General features: G+C 46.5%; 1 protein-coding gene across 1 annotated transcript in view; it reads right to left on the bottom strand.

Annotated features, from left to right (window-relative positions):
• Positions 1–22,387, bottom strand: part of ric8a (ric8 guanine nucleotide exchange factor A) — a 473,887-nt gene that overhangs the window by 121,917 nt on the left and 329,583 nt on the right. The window contains exons 10-11 of the mRNA XM_070534856.1: positions 18,437–18,591; positions 399–499 (exon numbers count right to left, since the gene is read on the bottom strand). Coding sequence (XP_070390957.1) covers positions 399–499; positions 18,437–18,591 — 256 coding nt within the window. The remainder of the gene's footprint in view (positions 1–398; positions 500–18,436; positions 18,592–22,387) is intronic.

A 22,387-nucleotide genomic window follows, 5' to 3' on the forward strand; every position in this document is an offset into this window, starting at 1 on the left:
GACATGCACTTGTAATACGTTACCTGTCCATTTTATCCAATAGAACATAAAGTGCCATTTTGGGGAATGCCATGTGATAGCCAGCGAGCTTGCTTTCTGCATTCAGTCCAATCCCTTCTGACGCCAACGCTAGCCAAAGCGCTGCGCAGCATGCTCCACTTGAGCAGCTTCTAAGTGGACTGTGTTCCTCGCTTTGCTAGCCCACTTACGGCTAAGGGGACGGCGCATGCACGCTTCTGCTCCACTCCGTTTACACTCCACTTGGAGTAACACTCCAAGCGGAGTGTAAACACACTCAAATAAAACACTCCAATGTGGCCACAAAACAAGGTGGTCAACAAGGTGATGAGTATCATGATGAAATATTGAGTAGCAACCGCTATCGACATGCAGATTACCCTTGAGCGCAGGTACCGACGCAGTATCCTGTGTCCATGCGCACACTCAGCCAAGCACAACAGCACAGGGGTCAACTGTCGCTGAAAGCTGGGCTTGGCTTCTACCTGCACAAGACGAAGCACGCTTAGCACTGCCAGCCCGTGCATGTCTACCACCAGCATGCCATGCAGATGTGCAGTGAGTGACAAACACACAGTGAGAACACAAACCACTCAACTATCATGTGAAGTACTCTATTTACTCGCATAATGAACACACTTTTTTGTAAAAAAATTTACGCAACTTTAGGGGTGCGATCATACACAGCTTAAACTTCCTGCGAAAGTAAAAAATTTTTCGCTGTGGGATGACAACAGGTCAACAAACAGGTGGCTGCCGCTGTGACCATAGAGTTTCTCACTATAACGCCTAGAGGAAAATCTGGCACTACCCTCTATGGGAGTTACCTCAGGTGCGCTGTGCTGCCATGGGAATGATGGTATATGTGTCTGCGAGGCTTGTGTTGGCTGGTGTTGTAATAGGCTTCATCTAAAACATGGATATGGCTACATAAATAACGCGTTCTTAAAGTAAAATCTTCGTAAAATGCTTCAATTCAAGCATATTACATTTTCCAGTGAAGTTTACTCACTTACAATGCATAACCAAGCGAAGAAAAGCAAGAACAGACGACAAACAGTTTCAAAGCAAGTGCGAATCTTGTCTTCTGTCCTCCAACTTTAGCAGCCCGCTGATACTTTTTGCGTTTCATATAATTGCACATGCAATAACAAGTTTTCATAGTTAAACAAAACATGCTTTTCTGTAATAATAAAGCTAAAACAGCTTTTTACGTGCTGTTTTATTAGAAAATTAATCATCATGACAGATGGAACGGTGCTTGCCTGGCTCTCTGAGAATGATACCAATCCGAATTCACAATATACCGGCATTCCCATGCATACCACAGCACAGCAGCGCCAGATTTCCCTCTAGGTAATATAGTGAGAAGCACTATGCCTGTGACAGCGCGGGTCACAAAAATAAAAATGGCAGCAGGTGGAGCAAGTCGAACGCGCCAAACGTGTTTTTTTTTTTCTTCTTGTGAGTACATTAAGCACTTTGAAACAGTTTCTTCCATATCAGTAATGAATAATATCGTTAATATCGGCCCGTCTGTGGCAATAACATAGCCATGTCCACTTTGAGGGGACAGAAACAGAGATGGGCGCGCTTAGCTGCCAGTGACATAGAAACACATAGAAGGCATGCTGCAGAAACTGTGGCATTTGTCTTCACTACTATCCTAATACGGTACGTTTCTGCTAAGGGTGGGCAAATATCTTAGCTGTGTTACAAGTGTCAGCGTATGAATAAGGTACACTTCTAATGAATTAGTGTAAATGTGGCTACTATAGTTGCCGCTCGCAATTTGTTGCATGCCCACGAGTGCAGACGAGAAGAATGGAAAGGCGCCTTTTTTTGTTTTGTTCACCACAACGATTATAAAGGCTATAAAAAATAAAGCCAAGGCAAGTTTGGTTGCAGCTTTTTTTTTTTTATGGAAGTGCCGCAAGTGATGAAAGGAATGAAATGCGGCATCTGCTTAGGAATGTTTGGTGTACGCAGACCTGTTGCTATGTCTTGAAGAGTCGTTCGCATAGCATTCGACAGATGGTAAGCGCGATCATCATTAGCTAGATTTTGCACACGACATATCGCTGGGGCAAGTTCGGGGTGCGATCATTACACTGGAAAGAAACCTTAGAGAAACATAAAGATCACATACAACTCGATTAAGGTTATCTGAAATAAAAAAAAACCTTGAAACTTGCATTTCCAATTTTTAAGAAGAATTTACCACCTAATAGAAATAAACATATTGCATGCAAAATGCATTGCACACAGAGACGACAAACACAATCGTCTTTTTGTTTAATCAATGTAAAGGTAAGTCACCTTTACTGTAACAAGATTTAGAGAATATTTATATACAGGAGAAGGTCCCAAAGTCAGACTACTAAGGGACCTCCTTTACAAATTAAAGATAGCAGAACCAACAGGACAGTAGTTGTAGCAACTCGGGAACAAGAAGCAATTAAAGTTTTGTAACATCATTAGCGTAATTCATTAAAGAAATATGTATGAACTTGTATAACCTTATATAGAGTACAAGTAATATAAGGCATGTATAGCTTAATTAAGGAAAATAAATGCACAATAAGCACATAAAACAAATACTACAGCTTAGACTACTCATAACGTAACCGCTTATAGTGCAGAACTGGCTACAATACAGCCTTTTATGACTCCTGTTTACCCTCCCATACAACCCCACATATATGCACACCGCTTACAGTGCAGTCACGCGAGACAAAATTCCGCTTATAATGTGGTTACAACGGGATAACCCCTCCAAAAAGTGCCCATCGGCCGGCGCACCTCGTTTACTTTGTTGAGAAGTGCGTGCGAGCATGCTCCTCAATGAAGTGCACCGGCCGATGGGAGGGGAGAGCAACAAGGGCGATGTGGAGGAGGAGGATGAGCATAAGACAAGGCGCGAGTGAATGAATGAACGAAAAAAAAAAGACAGAAAAGCCGCGGCTGTGCAATGCAGGCACGCAGTGGCTGCCTAAGCGATGGAGATGCTTTTTGCTCAGCTGCTTATCAGTAGTGCGCTTTGCACTGAACATGGCTTCAGTTTCTGTGCACTCATTGAAATGTGCGTCGTCGTGATCTGCAGGTATCGAACATGCGGCCTTAACTGCTGTTAGTTTAAGCAGTGTCTCGCAAATTTAGATTAGAGCTATTAGGCTTTACATGCACTTGAGAGCTTCAGCGGTTCCTACCAGTGTGCACACATACAAACTCATTAAGAATTTGCAGTAGTTGCTATGGCTGATCACCCGAGAAACCAAACTCCGCTTCACATGCACTGCTGTCAGTTCAGACCATGCGAATGATTGTGTGGGAGCAGCGCGAAGAGGTAGCCATCGTAGCCACGGCTTATTTAGGCCAGCCAGCCATGGTGCAGTGGTATCTCAGAAGCGGCCGACATTGTGGCCGCTCGCGTAAAGTGGGCTTGCATGTCTCATGCGACTTGCACGTGAGCCCACCTTCATTGTCTGCTTTAGAGCTGACAGTGGCGCAGCTACAGGGCCCCCCTCATCCTAGTAGGAAGCGTGATTGAAATAAAATCCAGGTAACAAGTACAGACAATGTCGTAGGAAGACCAAGTCCAGACGCAGGGCGCATTGTCTTGTGCATTGAGGACATCGTTAGTAGTGTTGGGTTCACACAATCCGAAGGAGATGTACCAGGTAGCACCAGCAGCATAAGTTGTGAGCGAAGTGCAGCCACAGTGATGCCGTAGAGCGAAATCACGACCTGCCGCAGGTTCTCGTAGATGCTTGGGCCTGTAGAAGTTCCAAAAGTAGACCGTCTGGCAACTTGGGACTTGCGTGGAGAAAGAACAAGTGTTAGTCACTCATGTTGTTGATGTAGAAGTGATTCTCAAGCTGAAGAAACCAGACAACAGAGCTGCTACTGCAAAACTTCGGTAGGCCATGCATCCATGGAAGGTGTGAGGACAGAACATCGGACGGGTCGCCTTGCTGCTGCTTGCAGTGAAATCTCAAATGCCGATAGCATCAGGGTTGTGGTGGTTGCTGAGTGCATCGCGAAGGTTGTGCTTGTGGCGTCCCTGCGAGAGTGAAATTTGCACCTAGTGGAGCCTGTGGGAGAGCCTCGGTATTGGACATCAGTGAGGTGCCCCCGAACGGAAAGCAGACAGGTTGCGGGAACATCCAAAAAAAAATAGAGCGGCGGGTCATACAATAGCTGAAAGCCCTAACGTTTGGCCCAGTGAATTCCTTGAGTGTCGTTGCGCAGCTGCCGTTGAGCTGGGAAGGAGGCTCACGAACCAAGTAGAGGTCTGATGCTGGGCCCAGCGTGTGCTGATGATTGGCATGGGTGGATGCAGGCAATGTGGGACAACAAGACATGGAGTGACACGACGGTTGAAACAGCAAGAGCAGTTGTGACTGAACGCTCGAGGTGACATAGTGATCAAGGACGGATGCCTGCAAGTCGTCTTAGAAGTCGGGGCCAGGGGGTGGCCACCGAAGCCTGGAACACAGCTGGAGCCTGGAACCTTGATGAGAAGGTCTTGGCTGTTCAGCTAAATGAACCAGACATCTGGCATGTCGATGTAGATATCCCTGACATCCTACAGCCACGGCACATCTGACAGACCCTGTGAGGCCACAGACTACTCGCCTTCGTAGAGTCAGTGGGCTGACACTGTCATAGCCATGGCTTAGTTAGGCCAGCCAGCCATCGTGCAGTGAGGTCTCGAGAGCGGCTGACACTACGGCCGCTCAGGTAGAGCGCGCTAGTGTGTTCTATTCTCGCGCTACTTCCACGTGAGCCCATCTTCTTCTTTGCCTGCTTTGGAGGTGATAGTCACACTGCTACAATCATGTACATAATCTCTATGTATCTGTTACGGGTACGAACATATCAAGGGCGAGCTTTTGGTGACAGCATGCCACGCAACACCCCCACCAGCTAGGCCTATCTAGTGCACCTCGTCGGCAACCAAAATTGTGGTTTGGTGGCAAGTCAAAGAAACACATTGCAGTGGCTGCATGGCACACGAAAAGCAGAAAAACCACCTTGATAATGAGAATGAGGGGATGGGCAACTCTCGAATAGTAGCAACTTGGTCCGCGGTTGCCATGTCTTTGACACCATCCATACATCGACTAGTCCAAGAAATCGGACAAGACACACTGCGTCTAAAATTTCAGTTGCCATGTTTTTTTTTTTTCAAATTATTATTACTTTGTCTGCTTCATGCGAAGACAGCGGGTAATTGGACATTAAGCTTTTAATGTTCATAAATTTGAACACATGCAAAATGCTAAACTCCCAGTCACGTGCTTCCGATTCTCAGATACGTGCAGCTGCTTTGTCTACACGTGTGCACATGTGCAGCCTTTGAATACTGTTGTTTTGGTTGTAGTGTGGTACCACATATAGTTCGAGTATTCACCAATCTGGCGACTTGTGCTATAAGTAGTCTATGCTTTATATGAAAGCAAAATGAATGAAGCGACATGAAATGACGCATGAAAGAAGGTTTATTTAACTTAGCATCAGCAGAAGATTGAAAATATTCTTTAAGTTGTTTCTCAAATTCATGCATCTCAGATGTTTCTATATCCCGGGGTAGTGTGCTCCAGAAAGTAACGAATGAGAAATGGTCAACCTCCTTGCCATAATTAGTACAGTTGAATCTCGTTAATTAAAAGTTCCTGTTATCTGGAAGCAAGCGCTAGCCGGTGTGGGCGATTTCTCGGTCGTCGCTCGCTGCGTGCTTGTGTGCCGCAATATTTAACGACTTGCACCATTTGTGCATTGTGCTATAGTGCATGAATATTTCAAAAACAAGTCCTTTTTTTTAAATGAATTTTCTGGCCCCTTAGGGTTCGAACTATTGAGATTCAACCGTATGTACTTTGGGTAAAATGAAGTTCATATTTATCGCGAACCTGGTAACATCGATATTTACTAGAGAACAAATTATTGCATTCTGTGTTATGGATTCGTCTGAATAAGAAGTCACCAAGGTTATACTTAACAAGCTTTACAACTAAGAGGATGCAATTAGTTTAAAGTAGGGGTGTGCAAACACCGAATAGTAAATTTCAAATCGAATAGTGAATGCTCGGAAGTCTCCTAGCATATTGTTATGGAGAAAAAATAAATGTATTTACAATATATGCACTTAAAGTAGCTCAGTGACCAACCAATCTTCGAGATACTTCAATCTCCTCTTCACCTGTCAACGTCATTTTGTCCACAGCGGCACAAACTCGTACGTGACATTAACCCCCGGTGGCAGAAGCATTGTCTCGATGCTTTTTAGGGCGTCGAATCAGCGCGCGAGTTAGAGGGCTTGAGGCGCAAAACGTGCTCGATATCAGTTCTTGGTGGGATGGAAGACGTTGAAGTCACAAGTGATATCTTATATGTGTGGCGAATATGATTTGGTGAAGAAATCACTATGGCCCGACGTAGTGCGGAAGCAGTTTTTCACAGAGGCTGACACGACGGGAGGGTAACCAAAGCAGGACAAGTGACCCAAGGCTGAAATGAGCGTCCCGACGACGACTGTCGTAACGATGCTTTTGGATAGTCTGAGATTCCAGAAGACAATCATGGGCAATGCGACGTACTGTGGCTGCGTGAACAATGGCGACGTGAGCATAGAACATGGTAGTGTTGGCATTGGAAGGGAGCAGCGAGTCAAGAGGCAGGAGTGGGTCATGGCCATATAGTAGATAAAATTTGGAATAACCAGTAATATTGTGATGCGATGGATTGTATGCAAATGTCACGAAGGGTAACATGCAGTCCCTATACCGGTGATCATCAGACACATACATGGAGAGCATGTCCATGACTGTACGGTTGAGACGCTTGGTAAGTCCGTTTGTGTGTGGGTGGTAAGCCGTCGTGAACTTGTGGGACGTGGAGCAAGAGCGAAGCAGGTCGTCGACAACATTAGAAAGAAAACAGCGGCCTCTATCAGTGAGTAGCTGACGTGGGGCACCATGATGTAGGATCACTTCATGGAAGAGAAAATCAGCCACATCAGTGGTGCAGCTCATAGGGAGGGCCCGCGTTATGGCATAACGCGTGGTATAGTTCGTCGCAACGGCCAGCCACTTGTTGCCCGAGAATGATGATGGAAATGGGCCAAGGAGGTCCAGGCCGACACGGAAAGATGGCTCACTGTGGATATTTATAGGGTGAAGGTGCCTAATGGGAGACAATGAAGGCTCTTTGCGGCATTGCCAAAGTTTGCAGGCAGCGACGTAGCTTCCAACAGAGCGATATACCTCAGGCCAGAAAAATCACCTGCGAACACGGTCGGTCATATGTACAGGAAACACCCAAATCACTGGCTTGTGGCAAGATTACCCCGCACGTACACCAATATGTTATGGGGAGAACATATATGTATTTACAATATATGCAGTTACAATATATGGGTGTAGCTCAGTGACCAGGGTAACACCATCAACCGATCTTCGAGACATTTCAATCTCCTCTTCACCTGCCAATGTCATTTTGTCCACAGCGGCACAAACTCGTATCTAACAATATCATAACAAGAATCAAGATATACAGTATGGTCTCCTCTTATCAAAGGGAACACCAAATTATTATGCGAGCACTGATACAGCTCAGTTCTAAGATATGAAGGCCTGGAAAACACTTTTTATCAATAGAACTTCTGTTGAAACAGAATGAAGTGCTTTTTTCCCTCTGAATCTAATGAATATGTGATGCTCTGTTGTACTGAATAACAATGAGGTCAACAGATTAATAGTGAGCCCGTGTATTGCAGCAATCTTTTATTTGTTGCATAGAAAGTTTTGCTTTCAGATGCAGATGAGCTTTCCCAACTTTATGGCAGGTAGGTTATCGTAACGCCAATCTATGCAACAGACAAAAGGACTGCGTATCACCTGACCGCTCTGTTGGAGCTGGCACCAATAGTACTACAGAGCAGGTGTCCTCTATGCCGTTTCATTGTCAGGTCTGGTATGATGAACCTATTGAAAGACAGCTTTAGCAGGGCATTACCATATACCACAAGTGTTACTATATAGCGGGTGCCATGACAGCACATGCACGGTGTTTAGCAGGCTCTGGTAGAAGTATACCGGAATGCTACCATATACAGAGTTTATGCAACAACATGGCAGCGAAGACTGCTCGCTTCGATCCTAATTCACCGATGGTGCTTGCTCTCAGTCATCAGATTTGCATCCGTCATGGCGCCATTGACTCAGCTTCTAAACAGTGATGCGGGCGTCTCCTCCTGGTTCCCTGCATGTGACTCCGCATTTGCTACGCTGCGTCGTCTTCTGTCTGCACCTATTCTTCATTATTTCGACCCATCCGCTGCAACTGAGGTACATATAGACGCCAGCGGGGCTGGTCACAACGCCGTCCTCACCCAACAAAAGCCTGGCTATACGGAATACATAGTCGCCTATGTGAGTCGCATGTTGACGAAGTCTGAGGCCAATTACAGCGTGACCTAAAAAGAGTGCTTGGCTTTAGTACGGGTACTTGTGAAGTTCCAACCATGCCTATACAGGCACCCATTCAACTTGGTTACAAGTCACCGCGCGCGTCGTTGACTTGCCAACTTGAAGGATTCCACTGGCCGCCTAGCCCATTGGGCACTATGCATCCAGGAGTACAATATTCGCATCATATACCGCAGCAGGCGCACACACTCAGATGCAGACGACCGGTCCCGTTCACCTTCACCTCCAGACTCGGCCTGTGGAACAACTTCAGCACACTCCATGTCATCTTTCAATATGGACTCTTTTGCCACTGCAGAACGTCGTGACCCATGGATTGCTTTTCTTTTCGACTATCTATCTGGATCATCGACAATCCCTATATCCTGAACCTTCCAACAATAAGCAGTTTTTTCACCATTCATGACCAGCTGCTGCACCGACGCAGTTGTGCTCCTGGAAACCATAGGTGGCTTCTGGTGATTCCCAGCAGCTTAAGATAAAAATTATGTGCCTCTTTCCACAACAATCCGCAGTGTGGCCACGCCGGAGTTTTCAACACGTACAAACAAGCGCACCACCACTACTACTATCGTGGTGTGTACAATTTTGTACAAAAGTATGTTTGGTGCTGTCTTGATTGTCAACGCTGGAAACAGCCGCCTTTAATACCCCTGTCACACAGGCACCCGCGAACTCCATTGAGCATGAAACTTCCTAACGGAGATTGACGGCAATGGAGTTGCGGCCGTGCTACACGGCACAGCGCGAGCTTTCGACGGGCGCCGCACGGGGTACAAACGGCACTGCTGCGCTTACTTCCGTGTGCAACTGTTCACATATACGGTCGCCGTTAAAGTAATCTATGTGCATTTTTTTAACGCAGTATGTATAATATAAAATCACAGCGAGAATCTTTGCGGTACGTTACCGCAAGACTTTTGTTTTCCAAGCATAGCGAAGTTGCAAGCGATGCTGGCCACACTGTGCTCTTGCTTTCGTGCGTGGGCAGAGCGGGTCACGTTGTTGGGCCGGTGCCCTTCGAGTTGTGATTCCGCTGTGTAATTGCACGTGTCTGTGTGTTCGCGGTGCACCGCGATCGCTCATGGTGCGCGTCACTGGAGAATTTTACCCGTACGGCTTGAACGATACGTGCGGCTCCCGTGCATATAAAAACAAACAAAATGGCGGAACAACGTTTCCCGATGCAGCGTGGCGATGTATTGGTGTAGAGAGTACAGATGCTGATGCCCTTAAATACAAATTAAAACTTCCATAATGTGGCATATATCCCAAGGCAAAAAAAAAAAATAATGCTATAATTTGTAAATGAACCAGTTACGACGATTTTACTAGCGTGGTTTTCTGCAGAACTGTAGCTGCCTGAGAACGAGGGCACTCCATCCAACCGTAATGGTCATTGCAGAACTCCCTTCGCACAAAATCTCCATTTAACTTCCTTGGCGCAAGGGCGACCGTGTGACACGGAGCGCAACTCCATTGGCGTAAAGAGGAAGGAGTTCAATGGAGTTCGCGGGTGCCCATGTGACAAGGGTATAAGCCCATCTGGTGTCTTGCAGCCACTCCCGTGCAGTGCCAAACCCTGCGATCATATCGGCATCGACCAATACGGCCCGCTTCTTATGACACCAGACGGCAATTGGTGGATTGCAGTTGCTATTAACAATTTGATAGGCAATGCCGAAACTGCTGCTTGACTAATTGCTACAGCGTGGGATGTAGCCTCTTTCGTCCTACATCACTTTGTCCTTCGACACGGTGCACCTTAAGAACTCCTGAACAATAGAGGTAGGACCTTCCTCTCCGAAGTCGTCGAAGGTTTGCTATCGGAATGCCATGTTATTCATCAGACAAGCATGGCATATCATCCCCAGACTAACGGGCTCACAGAGTGATTTAGCTGCATACTTGGTGATATGCTCTTGACCTATGTGGCATCTGATCATAGTAACTGGAACCACATCCTTCCATTTATCACATTCGCGTACAACCAGCAATCCAGGCCCCTACGGGATTTTCACCTTTCTTCGTCCTGTATGGCTGCGAGCCAACGCATACCATCGACATGCTCCTTCCATATGATCTTGACACCTCCAAGTGTCTGCCTGTGTCCGACGTCGCCCGAGAAGACGAAGAATGTCACCAGCTCGTGCGCACTTTTATGGCAGAGCAACACCAATGCCAGAAAGAAAACCACACTGACTTGCTTACAAACAGAACCTACGATCCAGGCTCTCTTGTGTGGCTGTCTATCCCTTTCCAAATGCCGGAGCTTTCCTCGAAACTCGGCCCAAAATTCACAGGGCTTCACTGAGTCTTGGAGTGAACATCTCCGGTGAATTTTCTCATTAAGCCACTGTTACCACCTGACAACTTGCACCGGCTTGGATGCAACATTATCCACATCCCACGCGTCAAGCACTACCACGGCCCTCTGCCTTGCAATTTTTAAGTCACCAGGATGGCTCCTTTTGTTTGGGGGGAGACTGCAAAGAAGGGGACGCGTCTTGCGGTACAGCCACATTGCCAATGAGCAGCCCGGCTGGGCTCGCGCTGCCGATTGCTGGCGTCATTTTGGAAAGTGCTTCGGGCTGCCTCGCCATTCCCGGTCGCTGTGCCTTTGCTTAAGGAGCCACTAATAAACCTCTTCTCAACAGCAATAAATGGTAAAATCAACCATCACTTAGTCTCATCTTGCACCAAGCACAAAGTATAGGCACTCTTTTAGTTGAATGAAATAAACAAAAGTGCTGAATTCAAACGGGACGGAAAGAAAGACAGACACACAGGAGGAGGAGGAGGAAAAACATTTATTAAAAAAAACAGAAAGGACAAGTAGGTGTCTTTCTGCTTGTGCGGGAGGCGCCCTTAGTCCAGGGCTCCTGTGGCTCTTACTGTCTCCCGGGCTCGCCGCACCAGTTGCTGCTGGTTATGAGGGTCCAAACTACAGTGGAACCCCAGTTATACGTACCCCGGTTTTGCGACGACGTGGGCTTTACAACGGATTAGCGCAGTCCCGGCGAAGTCCCCATAGAAGCAATGCATTAAAACCCTGGTTATCCAATGCAATTTTACGCCTGACCTGCGTTATACGACGACCCTCACAAAGCGCGAGACAGAACGGCGGACAAAAGAAAAGTGCCGCAGGTCTCTTTCCTTGCTCAGTCTTTCCACATGAAAAAAGACGGAGCGGCGAAAATGCCGCAATGCTCGCTGAAAATGTTGCAACCCTCACTGTGCTGAAATAGCGCCTTTTCTTCTCCACAATCACTTTCTGCATCTCTTCTTGGTGGCATCGGCTCTCGTCGTGTTGGGGAACAGTTTCTCTCCCCCACACCAGCAGGCGCCCATGCCACCCGCTGTGCTGAAATAGCGCTTTTTCTTCTCCACAATCACTTTTTCCCTCTCTTCTCTGTGGCGTCGCCACTCGTTGTGTTGGGGAAACATGTCTCCCCTTCCAGTTTCCCAGCAGCAGATTGCCGACAAGTTAACGCAGAGAGGCTTAGGTTTATCGCACGTGTTTGTGGTAATCCTAGCGACCAGCGTTCAGTGGAGGTTTTGAGTTGTGTGGAGCAACGCGACGCACGATGTCCCGAAAGCGGACTGTTCTGTTGCTCGGTGATAAGCTGAATATTATCGAGGAAGCATAAAAGCGGCATGGAGCCATGAAAGCCCGCATTGCCTGGGACCTTAAGATACCCGAATCTTCGCTTAAGACGATCCTGGTAAACTAAGCGGTGATATTGCAGAATGCCAACAAGTTCAGGCTCAAGCGGAAAGCGGGAAAAGAAGGACAGCATAAGAAGTTAGAAAAAGTTCTCGTCAAGTGGTTGGATCAAGCACGGAGCTCTGCGATCAATGTTGATGGTGCAATTCTAAAAGAAAAGGCAGACCTTGTGGCATTGCGTTTGAGCATTGACGACTTTCAGGCATCGAATGGGTAGCTGGATCACTTTAAAGAACAAAACAGGATTGTGTACAGCCGCTCCTGTGGAGAAAGCACTTCCGTGGACGTTTTGACAGTGAATGAGCACATGGAGTCGCCGCCGGAGACGATTGCTGCATACAAGCCCTGCGACGTTTTCAATGCCAACAAGAGCAGTATTTTTTACCATATGCAGCCCGAGCAAACCCTTGCGTTTAAGGGTGACAGCTATCCTGGTGGCAAGCGTAGTAAAGAGCGTGTGACGGCACTATTCTGTGCTAACGAGGACGGTTCCAAGAGGCTGCTTGTGCTCGTTGTTGGAAAGTTTGCAAAAGCCACGGTGCTATAAGAACTTGAAGATGCTGCCGTGGAGCTACACCTTCAACAGAAAGGCATGGATGACGTCTTTGCTCTTCAGCAATTTTTTTTGCAGCAGGTGGACAACAAAATGGGTGCTAAGGCGAGGAAAACATTGCTTTTCGTGGACAACGCACCATGCCACCCACCCGATAAGTCCAGCCTGAGAAACAAAGGTTTTTTTCTTCCGCCTAACTGCGCAAGCCGGCTGCAGCCACTGGATGCCGGCATCATTAAGTGCATCAAGCAAGGCTACCGGAAGCAGTTAGTGCAGGGTCGGCTGGCAGCTATGGATCGCAGTGAGTTCGAAAAAAAGATCACTGTGCTTGACGCCATGAATTTTATTGCCAGTTCGCGGAACACAGTGTCGCGAAGCACAATCGCTAACTTGTTCAAGCACTGTGGCTTTAAGCAAGAGACTGCCTCCTCTGCTAGGTACGCAACAACCTCGATGACGCTCAAAGCCGATGCAGGCTTCGCTGACGATTATTTTGAGGGTTTAAACTCGCCACGACCTTCACCGAGTATGTCATATACACAAAGGGGAAGGGGGGCTGGTGATTGTAAAACCTCTTGTGAATCGAGTCATTCTTTGTCACAAGTGGGATTCTCTCTCAACAGCTGTTAAGTTGCCCTCAACTGTCCAGACATACTCTCAGCCCGCACACAACGCCTCAGTATTACGTTTCACTAGTCAAAAGAGTTTATTTTGGTTTGGGTGAGGGACACCTGCATCTCGGCATTAGCCAAGACTGTTTTTTGAGCTCAAGCTCCTTCAAAATGGCGGCAGAATGCTTTTTTTTCCCGTTCATTCGTCAATGTGTAGGTCCTTTCTTTTCTTGTCCTCCTTCCGCCACTCGTTCGCCCCACAGACCACTTGAACCATCTTAATGGTCAGTTGCATAGTTCGATTTTTCGAGCTCCCAAGGGGCCGCGAAAACGTCAGAAAAATCGGCCAGTTGAAAAAAATAAATGCACGTCATTTACTGCCCTTAAGGGCTCAAACCACCACAGGCACATTCGAAAAAACTCTGAAGGCCTGTCAGTACACGTATTAGGCATATCGGTGCTCTTATTGTGACAGGAGATACTGGGTGCACACGTGTATAATTAAGGAAAACATACTGTGCCCCGCGGCACTAGCCCCTTTTCAAGCTTATGCTTCGGTTGCTGCTTTTAGTTTTCCGGATATGGGCTCGCTGACCAGCCCCGGGCTGGGCCAGTGTATGTTCGGCGCTGCGGCGACAGGTAGCAACCTGGTGATGGCCAACGCGACGGTCGTCGAGAGCTCCACTGAGTAGCGGCGAGGTAGTCGGCGATATCGCGAGGGCGTTCACCTTGCTGCGGGCGCGGAGCGTTGACGGCGAAACCTCGCAGTCCCATCTCCCGGTATGGGCATCGTCGGTAGACGTGACCTGCTTCTCCGCAGTGGTAGCAGAGCGGGCGATGGTCAGGAGCGCGCCAAACGTCTGTCTTCCTCGGGTAGCTGCGCTGGGCTACGGGTGGGCGTGCTGGCGGCGGCGGTAGTGGTCGACGGAATTGCGGTGTTAGGGGGCCCTGGCGCGGTCGTGGAGGGGGACCTTGACAGCGGGCGACGGCGGCTTATGTCATCGCTTGCGGCTGAGGTTGCGGCAATTCAGGGGCTACTCCAAGTTGTTGTTGGACCTCCTCACGTACGGCTTTGGCAATCGACGCCACTTGAGGCTGTGATGACGGGAACAGCTTTTGCAGCTCCTCCCGCACGACTGCTCGGATAGTCTCGCGCAGGTCGTCGGTGGCCAGTGACTGAACTCCGGCGTAGTTTGTCGAGTTAGAGTGGCGGTTGAATTGCCGGTTCCGCATTTCCGGTGTCTTCTCGATGCTGGTGGCCTCGCGAAGAAACTCCTCAACGGTCTGCGGTGGGCTCCGTACCATTCCGGCGAAAAGTTCCTCCTTTACACCACACATTAGTAGGCGAACTTTCTTCTCCTCGGACATTTCCGGGTCGGCGTGGCGGAATAGGCGGCTCATTTCTTCAGTAAAAATCGCGGTGGTCTCATTTGGTAATTGCACCCGGGTTTCTAATAGGGTCAAGTAAAACTCTTGCTTGGGCTAGTTGGTTCATGCTTGAAGTAGTAAAGGCAAGGCGCAGAAGACCAGGACTTAGGGAGAAGAACACAAACGACAGGACCGGCGCCACTCACAACTAAGTTTATTTTCGCAACATGCCTGCCTTATGTAGGTGTAGCCTGCCTTATGTAGCCTGCCTGCCTGTAGCCTGTAGAGCCTGCCTGTAGCCTGCCTGCCTGTAGCCTGCCCGCCTGTAGCCTCTAGCCTGCCTTATATTGGACAAACAGGTCGATGTTTCAATGAGCGGGCAATGGGGTAAATTCTGATCAATGCGACGAAGCCGCTGCTGGTGTTGCTGAAGTATGGGGCAAGCTGTCAGAATTTCCGGTAGCCGTTGACGAATCGACCGTCCACAAGTTTATGAGGGCAGATGATGGTGTCGCGACCAAGGGTGAGCCCGACAACGGAGACTTCATTGCCAACATCGTAACGAGTACAAGTGAGAGAGGGCACAATGAGGAAATTAAGCAACGACGACAATTCTTTGCCCACATCCTCTGAGGCGATCGGTGCGCAAGCATGGAAGGTTGCGGTCTCAGCTGCTCTGACTCCTTAAACAACGTGGAGAAGTATGTGCGCTGCAGGCGGAGAAACTGCCCAAGCAGAAAACACAGGACACGGGACAGAAAACACAGGACTATTTTATGTGAAACTAAGCTGTTTGATCAATAAAGTGATTTTATAAATGGCATGTGCTTTTATGACATCCAATTCTTTAGCAGGCTTATATTGAATTATGCTCTATATCGAATTGACAGGCATTTTTTGAGAGTTCGATACAGCTGGGTTCGAGTGTATAGTCATGAGACATGCCGCAGTGAAGGATTTTGGAATGATTTTAGAATAATTTTGACTAGCCTTTCCGAATTTCGCCTCGTCAAAATGTGGTTGCTGAGAGCAGAATCAAACCCACGACTTTGAGTTCATAGGTGCAAAACCATATATATTGGGTTACACCCCAGCGAGTCAAAAATCACAAACAAAGGTGCACCTGCATCCAGAGGTATTGATGGAGGTACAGTGTTCAGTGATTGAAAGGCAACACTCCGAGGGCATGGCTGCCAGCATTTGTTGTACTACCAACGAGTGCTCGGGACACATAGTTGAAGCATTGTTGTGTATGATGGTACCCAGAGCCTAAATTTGGTGCCCCAGTGCTCACACATTGCTGACTGATCCACAAGAAAATCAGTTTCACCCAAAAGGCAAACTATCGATTGTGAAAGCAAATTAGTAGACAGTTATACGAAGTAAGGATATTAGTTTTATTGCCCGTATAAACTTGGAAACATTTGCTTACTAACTGAATTAACAAGCATGGTGTCCGCGCACAGGCAAATGTCAACACATCACACTCGATGACCATGGACACTCACTGTCAAAATGCTGGCATGAGCAAGTGTGGACAGCACCAAGCGAAGTGACCTTCATTATGCTTGTTGCTTCAACACAAACAGCGGCACGAAAACAGCACACACAAAGGCACGAGCCGACGGTGCATGCAGCCATGCGACGCCGCGCAAAGTACACATTGCTCGCAGAGTAAAAGTAGCCCCTCCTCCTTCCATTCCGCCCTGCGTCCCCATTTTCCTCTGTTTCGTGCACAAAATTGAGCCGCGATCACGAGTTCCTCTTGTGCCCGGTTGCAAACTATGCAGTTGCTGCTGGAGCCGAGTGATGCCCCCTCTCCCTTCCTCCCATCCTCCCATGACCTTTCACGCAATGCAAGGTGGCGCGTTTGCTGAAACGCTATCAATAGCTAAATTAGAAGTGAAGTCTGACAAGGCGTCTAACCACGAGCAGCCAGGAGAAAACATACGCTGGAAAGTGTGTGTGCGGTCTGACATTAAGTTTCACGTGGTTTGAGGTTAGTTCAAAACTAGCAGAAATTAGCGAGACTGATATGCAGGACAGCCCAAGTTTAATTCCTATGCGGGCAGCCACTGCCGAGAGTGAGCAGACGATAGCTTTTTAAGGAAGTATGTAATTATTATCGAAATTCAAAAGCATATTTTTGCTTACTTCAGACCGTTAATCAAATTTCGTCAATAAATATACACAGTAACAATAGGAAGAAGCGCACTGATTAAAACAACATTCTTGATTGATGTCAGCTATTGGCCAATAGCAGCCACATATGGGAATCTGCTCTAAGATGAAATACAGCAGCCTGAAAAGAGTGAGAAGCAGGCTACTGCTTAAAAAAAGACCGTTTGAGAAAAAAGTGACTTTTCACTCTGCTTGCGAGCTTCACGCACGACGCACGACTGCAAAATTTCGCCGAGATGTTCACCGCAACATATGCTACACTTGGACTGTGTTTTTTTACCATGCCAGAAGGGTGGTTTATCAGGACCCTTTTAAAAAGTGAAATGGAAATGAAACATTTTTAAATAATTTCTAGCAGCGGAAGTTCAGAGGTGAAGATTCATGCAGTGATGCATTCGCGCACCTGAAAAAATCTCGGGAACATTTAGTAAAGCAATGAAGTCGAGAACATCTCGGGAACCTTGTAGCAGATTTCCAAGAGCCTTTCCTGTCATTTGAAGATGAGAAGCAGGGGCCGTATTCTAAAACAATCTACTTCGACAATACTATCGCCTTGGCCATAGTTCGCCATCAGGCGTGCGCTGATTGGCAGGTTGAGCAAAATCGGATGACGTAGCTCATCTGATTTCGCTAAAACAACCAATCAGCATGTGCCTGACAGCCAAATATTACAGAGGCAATAGTATCGCCAAAGTGAATCGTTTCAGAATACGGCCCCACAGTAGCCACCTGTTTCACAACTCTTTCTCAATGACGCTGGAGGGGAGCTGCATGCAGAGGCAGTAGCTCCTCTGCCGGTTTTGTAGGCCATAATTTTGCAGCTCTTGTAGAGGGGGAGGCCATATTTTTTAGGGACTGTGGCAACACGTGAGGAAAATGCTCAGCATGTCTTGTCACATATGCCGCACATGTAACAAGAGCATGCCAAGAATATATCCCTCTTGCTCGTTCACCCATTCGTTCCACAAGCACTGCAAAATTCTGGTCTATAAAAACAAACACAAAAGTCTAGCTAACAATGCCTTGAAATTACAATGCATTTTTTAGGAAACGCCTTGTCTGTGATCTGATGATTAGTTTGATGACTCTGAACAAGAGTTGCCGGCGATATTAAGTGCTTTCCAAGTAGCAGTGTGGCATTACAAAACATGCTGAATATAGGCACAAATGCCACAAGCAAAACATCCAACATTTCGAACTCTTGCAGGAGTTTATTTTAGCAATCGCTGGTTTTGAATTGTGCAGCCCTGGTAGATTGTATATATAAGTCGTTCTTTAGAATGACAGAAAGCCGAGCTAGTTGGCAAGGATTCAGAATGCAAAAAAAGGGGGTAAGGCGTGTCTGCACACCTTACCCCCCCCCCCCTTTTTTTGCATTATGAAGTCGTTCTTGCAGCTTTACCATCACATAAAAAGAAGTGTTTGCTGGTTGCCTCATACATGTGATTTCAAAAGAGAAAGAGGAGGCGTTGTGCGCATGAATGACCTACCTCATCAAGCCTACGTTCCAGGTAGGCGACCAGCACAGCCACTGCATCTATGTTGTAGCCCTCAAAGCTGCCCTCTTCGCCACTGCTTGCTTCTGTAAGCAGCTCCGCGTAGCTTGAACGCGGAACACTAGACAGAAGGTGCACCACTTGCCTGCACAACACATTATAACAGCCCATCTTGAAAAATACCAGATGGTTCCCACGGTGATCTTCAGCGACAAATCTAATTTGTTTATGTGGTACTTTACTGACCTCGACTTAGGTGGGACCTGCTGCTTTTACAGCACCTCTAGTGCATTCTTTGAAACAACAGTTTGTAAGGACTTGTGGTTTGAAAGAACACTTTGTCCTTCCTTCACTTGATATGCATTTACTGCACCTTGTTGTTGTGACAGCAAGGAATGGAAGGAGCAGATGATAAATGATGATGAGATGATGATGAATGAGTGCCTCCAGAGGCATTCATTCCTTTCTGTATGGGAGGGGGGGCGGGAAGGGGAGTACTAAACTAAAGTGCAACAATGAAGCAGCTATTTGATGAGCTTGCACTAGGCCAGCACCTGTGAGTGAAATACCAGAACTGGGAGATGGTCAGCATTTTGCATATCGCCTTACCAGCTGCTCACACAAATACCAGTTAACCTAACTCTGTTAGGCATGATCTCATTAAATAAATGCAATAATCATCAAAGTTAAGCTATGTTAACCGTGTTCTATGTAAGCTTGACTATACAAACGGTAATTTTACGAGAGAAACTTGAGCAAGGCTGACAAACTTAACGTTAACTAAAACCTAAATGCAACAGCAAAACTCAGCCAGAAATATTGGTCTATTAAATTGTTGCTTAGCTGGTTGCACCCCAAGCATGATCAGCCACCAGTACACACTGAAACTAACACCATAATTAAGCATTTGTCGAGGACCATTGCGAAAGGCTCTGCATTAATTAAGGTGAGCTAAAGGTTTTAAAACATGAGATCATCATAGACACTGGGCTTGCCAAGATTCTCCATCTTTCCACACATCACGATGAAGAAATAACATCAGATATAAAATGCAGACAATTTCAGCACTAGGCCGCAGCACGCTAGGCTGCACACTTCAGACATTTGACAATTTGTTTTTTACAAAAATGTACATGTGTACAAATTGTGATGAGGAATGCGGGGTCAAAGCCCCCTCCCCCCCCCCCCCCCCTCCCAAGAGCTGTTTTACTATATATCTCACAGGGAGCTCTTTATGGTTGTGTGGTCATGTATTGAAAAAAAAATGGAGATGTGTCCTTTCAGAACAAGGCTGAAGTTCTGGTAGAAAGCTTTTTATTTCTTTTGGAGTTTTATCTTCGGCAACATTCATTTTTTTTGAAGATGAGCTGTTTGTGCAGAGGAACGGTATATGTATAGGGTCATGTGTGGCACCTGTGTTATGCAACATTTTTCTTGCAAACATTGACGACGACTTGGAAACCGCTTTGTTAAAGGAGAAGGTTTTGCAGATCTTTAGGTATGTAGATGACTTTTTGATTGTTTTGCACAAACGAGAATCTGCCTACACAGAGTGTGTTAAGGATGTTTTAGACACTTTTTAAGTGCTTGGACGAGCACTCAAGTTTACCCATGTGCTCCCTACTTTTAACAAATTGCAATTTTTAGACCTTCATCTCACCCTTCATGAAAACCACATTTGTTGGATGTACCATACTCGTGCACAGAAAGAATTGTTGCCATTTCATTCTGCCCATTCAGAAACAGTAAAACGAGCTATTTCCATTACTAGTTTACAGTTGGCTCTAACTAGGTCTTATCTGTTTTTATTCTAAAGATGAACCAACCAGCCCCATTGAACACACTGCTTATCCCCGCGTCATTCAGGAAAGCTTTAATGTGCAGGTGTCTAGGCATGGCTCGGCGGGCTTCCCTGCTTCTTTGTTACTTTCAGTGAGTGAAGCATTGTTGAAGAAATTTTGGCGTGAGCCTAACTATGCTTAAAAAGAATGCAAAATGAAACAAAAAACATGCCCTGTTGTCATTTCATTTATACACAAAGTTGCTGCTTCGTTAAAGAAAGTTGCTTCTAGGTACGCTGTACCAGTAATATTTTCCGCTCCTCGGAAACTTTCTTGCATTTGTGCGCACCTGTCTTCCACTAAAAGGGCCAAGTGTGTAAAGAACTACACAAAGTGTTTCTTGGAAAAATGTCCTGCTGGCGTTGTGTATAAGATTCCTTTAGACTGTGGCAAGGTTCACATTGGCCCGGCATTGTAGAAATGACCGCCTGCGAGAGCATTCTCTATCACTTCACTTCACTTCACTTCATTACCTTAAAGATCCCGGTTAGGGGGTATTACATAAGGGGTGGGCTTACAAATAAAGGTTAAAGAGAGTGATCTTCATGACACTTAAAAATGCAGTTAAGTTGTCCGCAAAAGTTGATGAATACGTGATGCCTACAATGTCACGGGGAAGGCCATTCCAGTCCACTGCTGTGCGAAGAAAAAATGAGGCCGCAAAAGTACTGGTTCGAGCGCGCGCGATTGAGTAAGGATGGGACGTATGGGGAGATATGCGCACTGGTGGGATGATATACGGTGCTTGATTGAGGGAACTGTGAAACGATTTGTGAAACAAACAAAGACTGGCAATGCGGCGACGCATAGAAAGATTAGCAAGATCAGTTTTACGTTTTAGGGATGATATGCTTATGTCGTATGAATATGAAGAATGAATGAACCTAGTGGCACGATTTTGTACAGATTCTAGTTCGTTTCTTAAGTACACCTGGTGTGGGCTCCAGATGGGCGTTGCATATTCTAGTTTCGATCTGATGAGTGATTTGTACGCGAGAAGTTTTATGCCTGATTGTGCGTGACGTAAATGACGCTTTAAGAAACCGAGGGATCTGTTCGCGGATGATATGGTATTGCTGATGTGTGCGTTCCATGAAAGGTCAGAGGATAAGGTGACGCCTAGCTATTTGTATGATTGAACTTGTTAGACAGTGGAGTGAGATTAGGTATGAGAATGATAAGGGATTAAGCTTGCGTTGAAAGGAAATGAGCTTGCATTTAGGGGGATTAAGCTTCGTTAACCAAAGATCACACCACTGTTGTACAAGGTTATGGTCCTGTTGAAGTGCAGTTTGATCAGAAATCTTTGTAATTGTGTGATAGATGACCCAGTCATAGGCAAATAAACGGATATGGGAGGATACATGTATGGGCAGGTCGTTAATGTGTACGACGAATAAGAGGGGTGCGAGTACAGATCCTTGGGGGACGCCGGATGTTACTGGGAGAGAGCTGGAATGGCTATTTTTAATTGAAACAAACTGGGAGCATTTTTTGAGAAATGCTGTGATCCATGCGAGAAGGTTAGGGTGCAAATTCAGCTGGGAGAATTTTAGTATAAGGTGTTTATGTGGTACCGTATCGAATGCTCTTGCGAAGTCGAGAAAGACTGCATCAGTCTGAAGGTTGTGGTCGAGATTAGAATGTAGATCATGAATAATATATCTTCAATCAAGAATGGGACTGGCTCGCATTTGCCGTATCACTGTAAAGTGCGCAGGTGTATACCTTTGTTTGAAAACACATGCACATTACAAAAAAGTAAGGATAGAGACGTATGGGAATTAGAAGAGGCGATGTATATCAGAAAGTTTGGCGACTAATGCATTAGCATTAAGTCATTGTGTCTTCACGAGAATGAGTTTAGGTTCCTGGTTGATAGGATATGATTAGGTTTGGTTTGTACCTCGTGTGTATCTCATGTATGTGTGTATTCCATTCATGCGTATGTGTGTGTGTATCTCATGTGTATCCCCTGTATGTTCCTGTTCGCATTCCTGACGGTATATATGTGAAGCATCGAGGAAAATAAAAAATCTGTTGGGAGTGTGCGCCTGTCCTATCTTTTAATCTGTGGTCCGTGTCTTATTTTTTTTGCCT

This window comes from Dermacentor albipictus, chromosome 3 (assembly GCF_038994185.2).
Source record: "Dermacentor albipictus isolate Rhodes 1998 colony chromosome 3, USDA_Dalb.pri_finalv2, whole genome shotgun sequence".
Lineage (NCBI taxonomy): Eukaryota > Metazoa > Arthropoda > Arachnida > Ixodida > Ixodidae > Dermacentor > Dermacentor albipictus.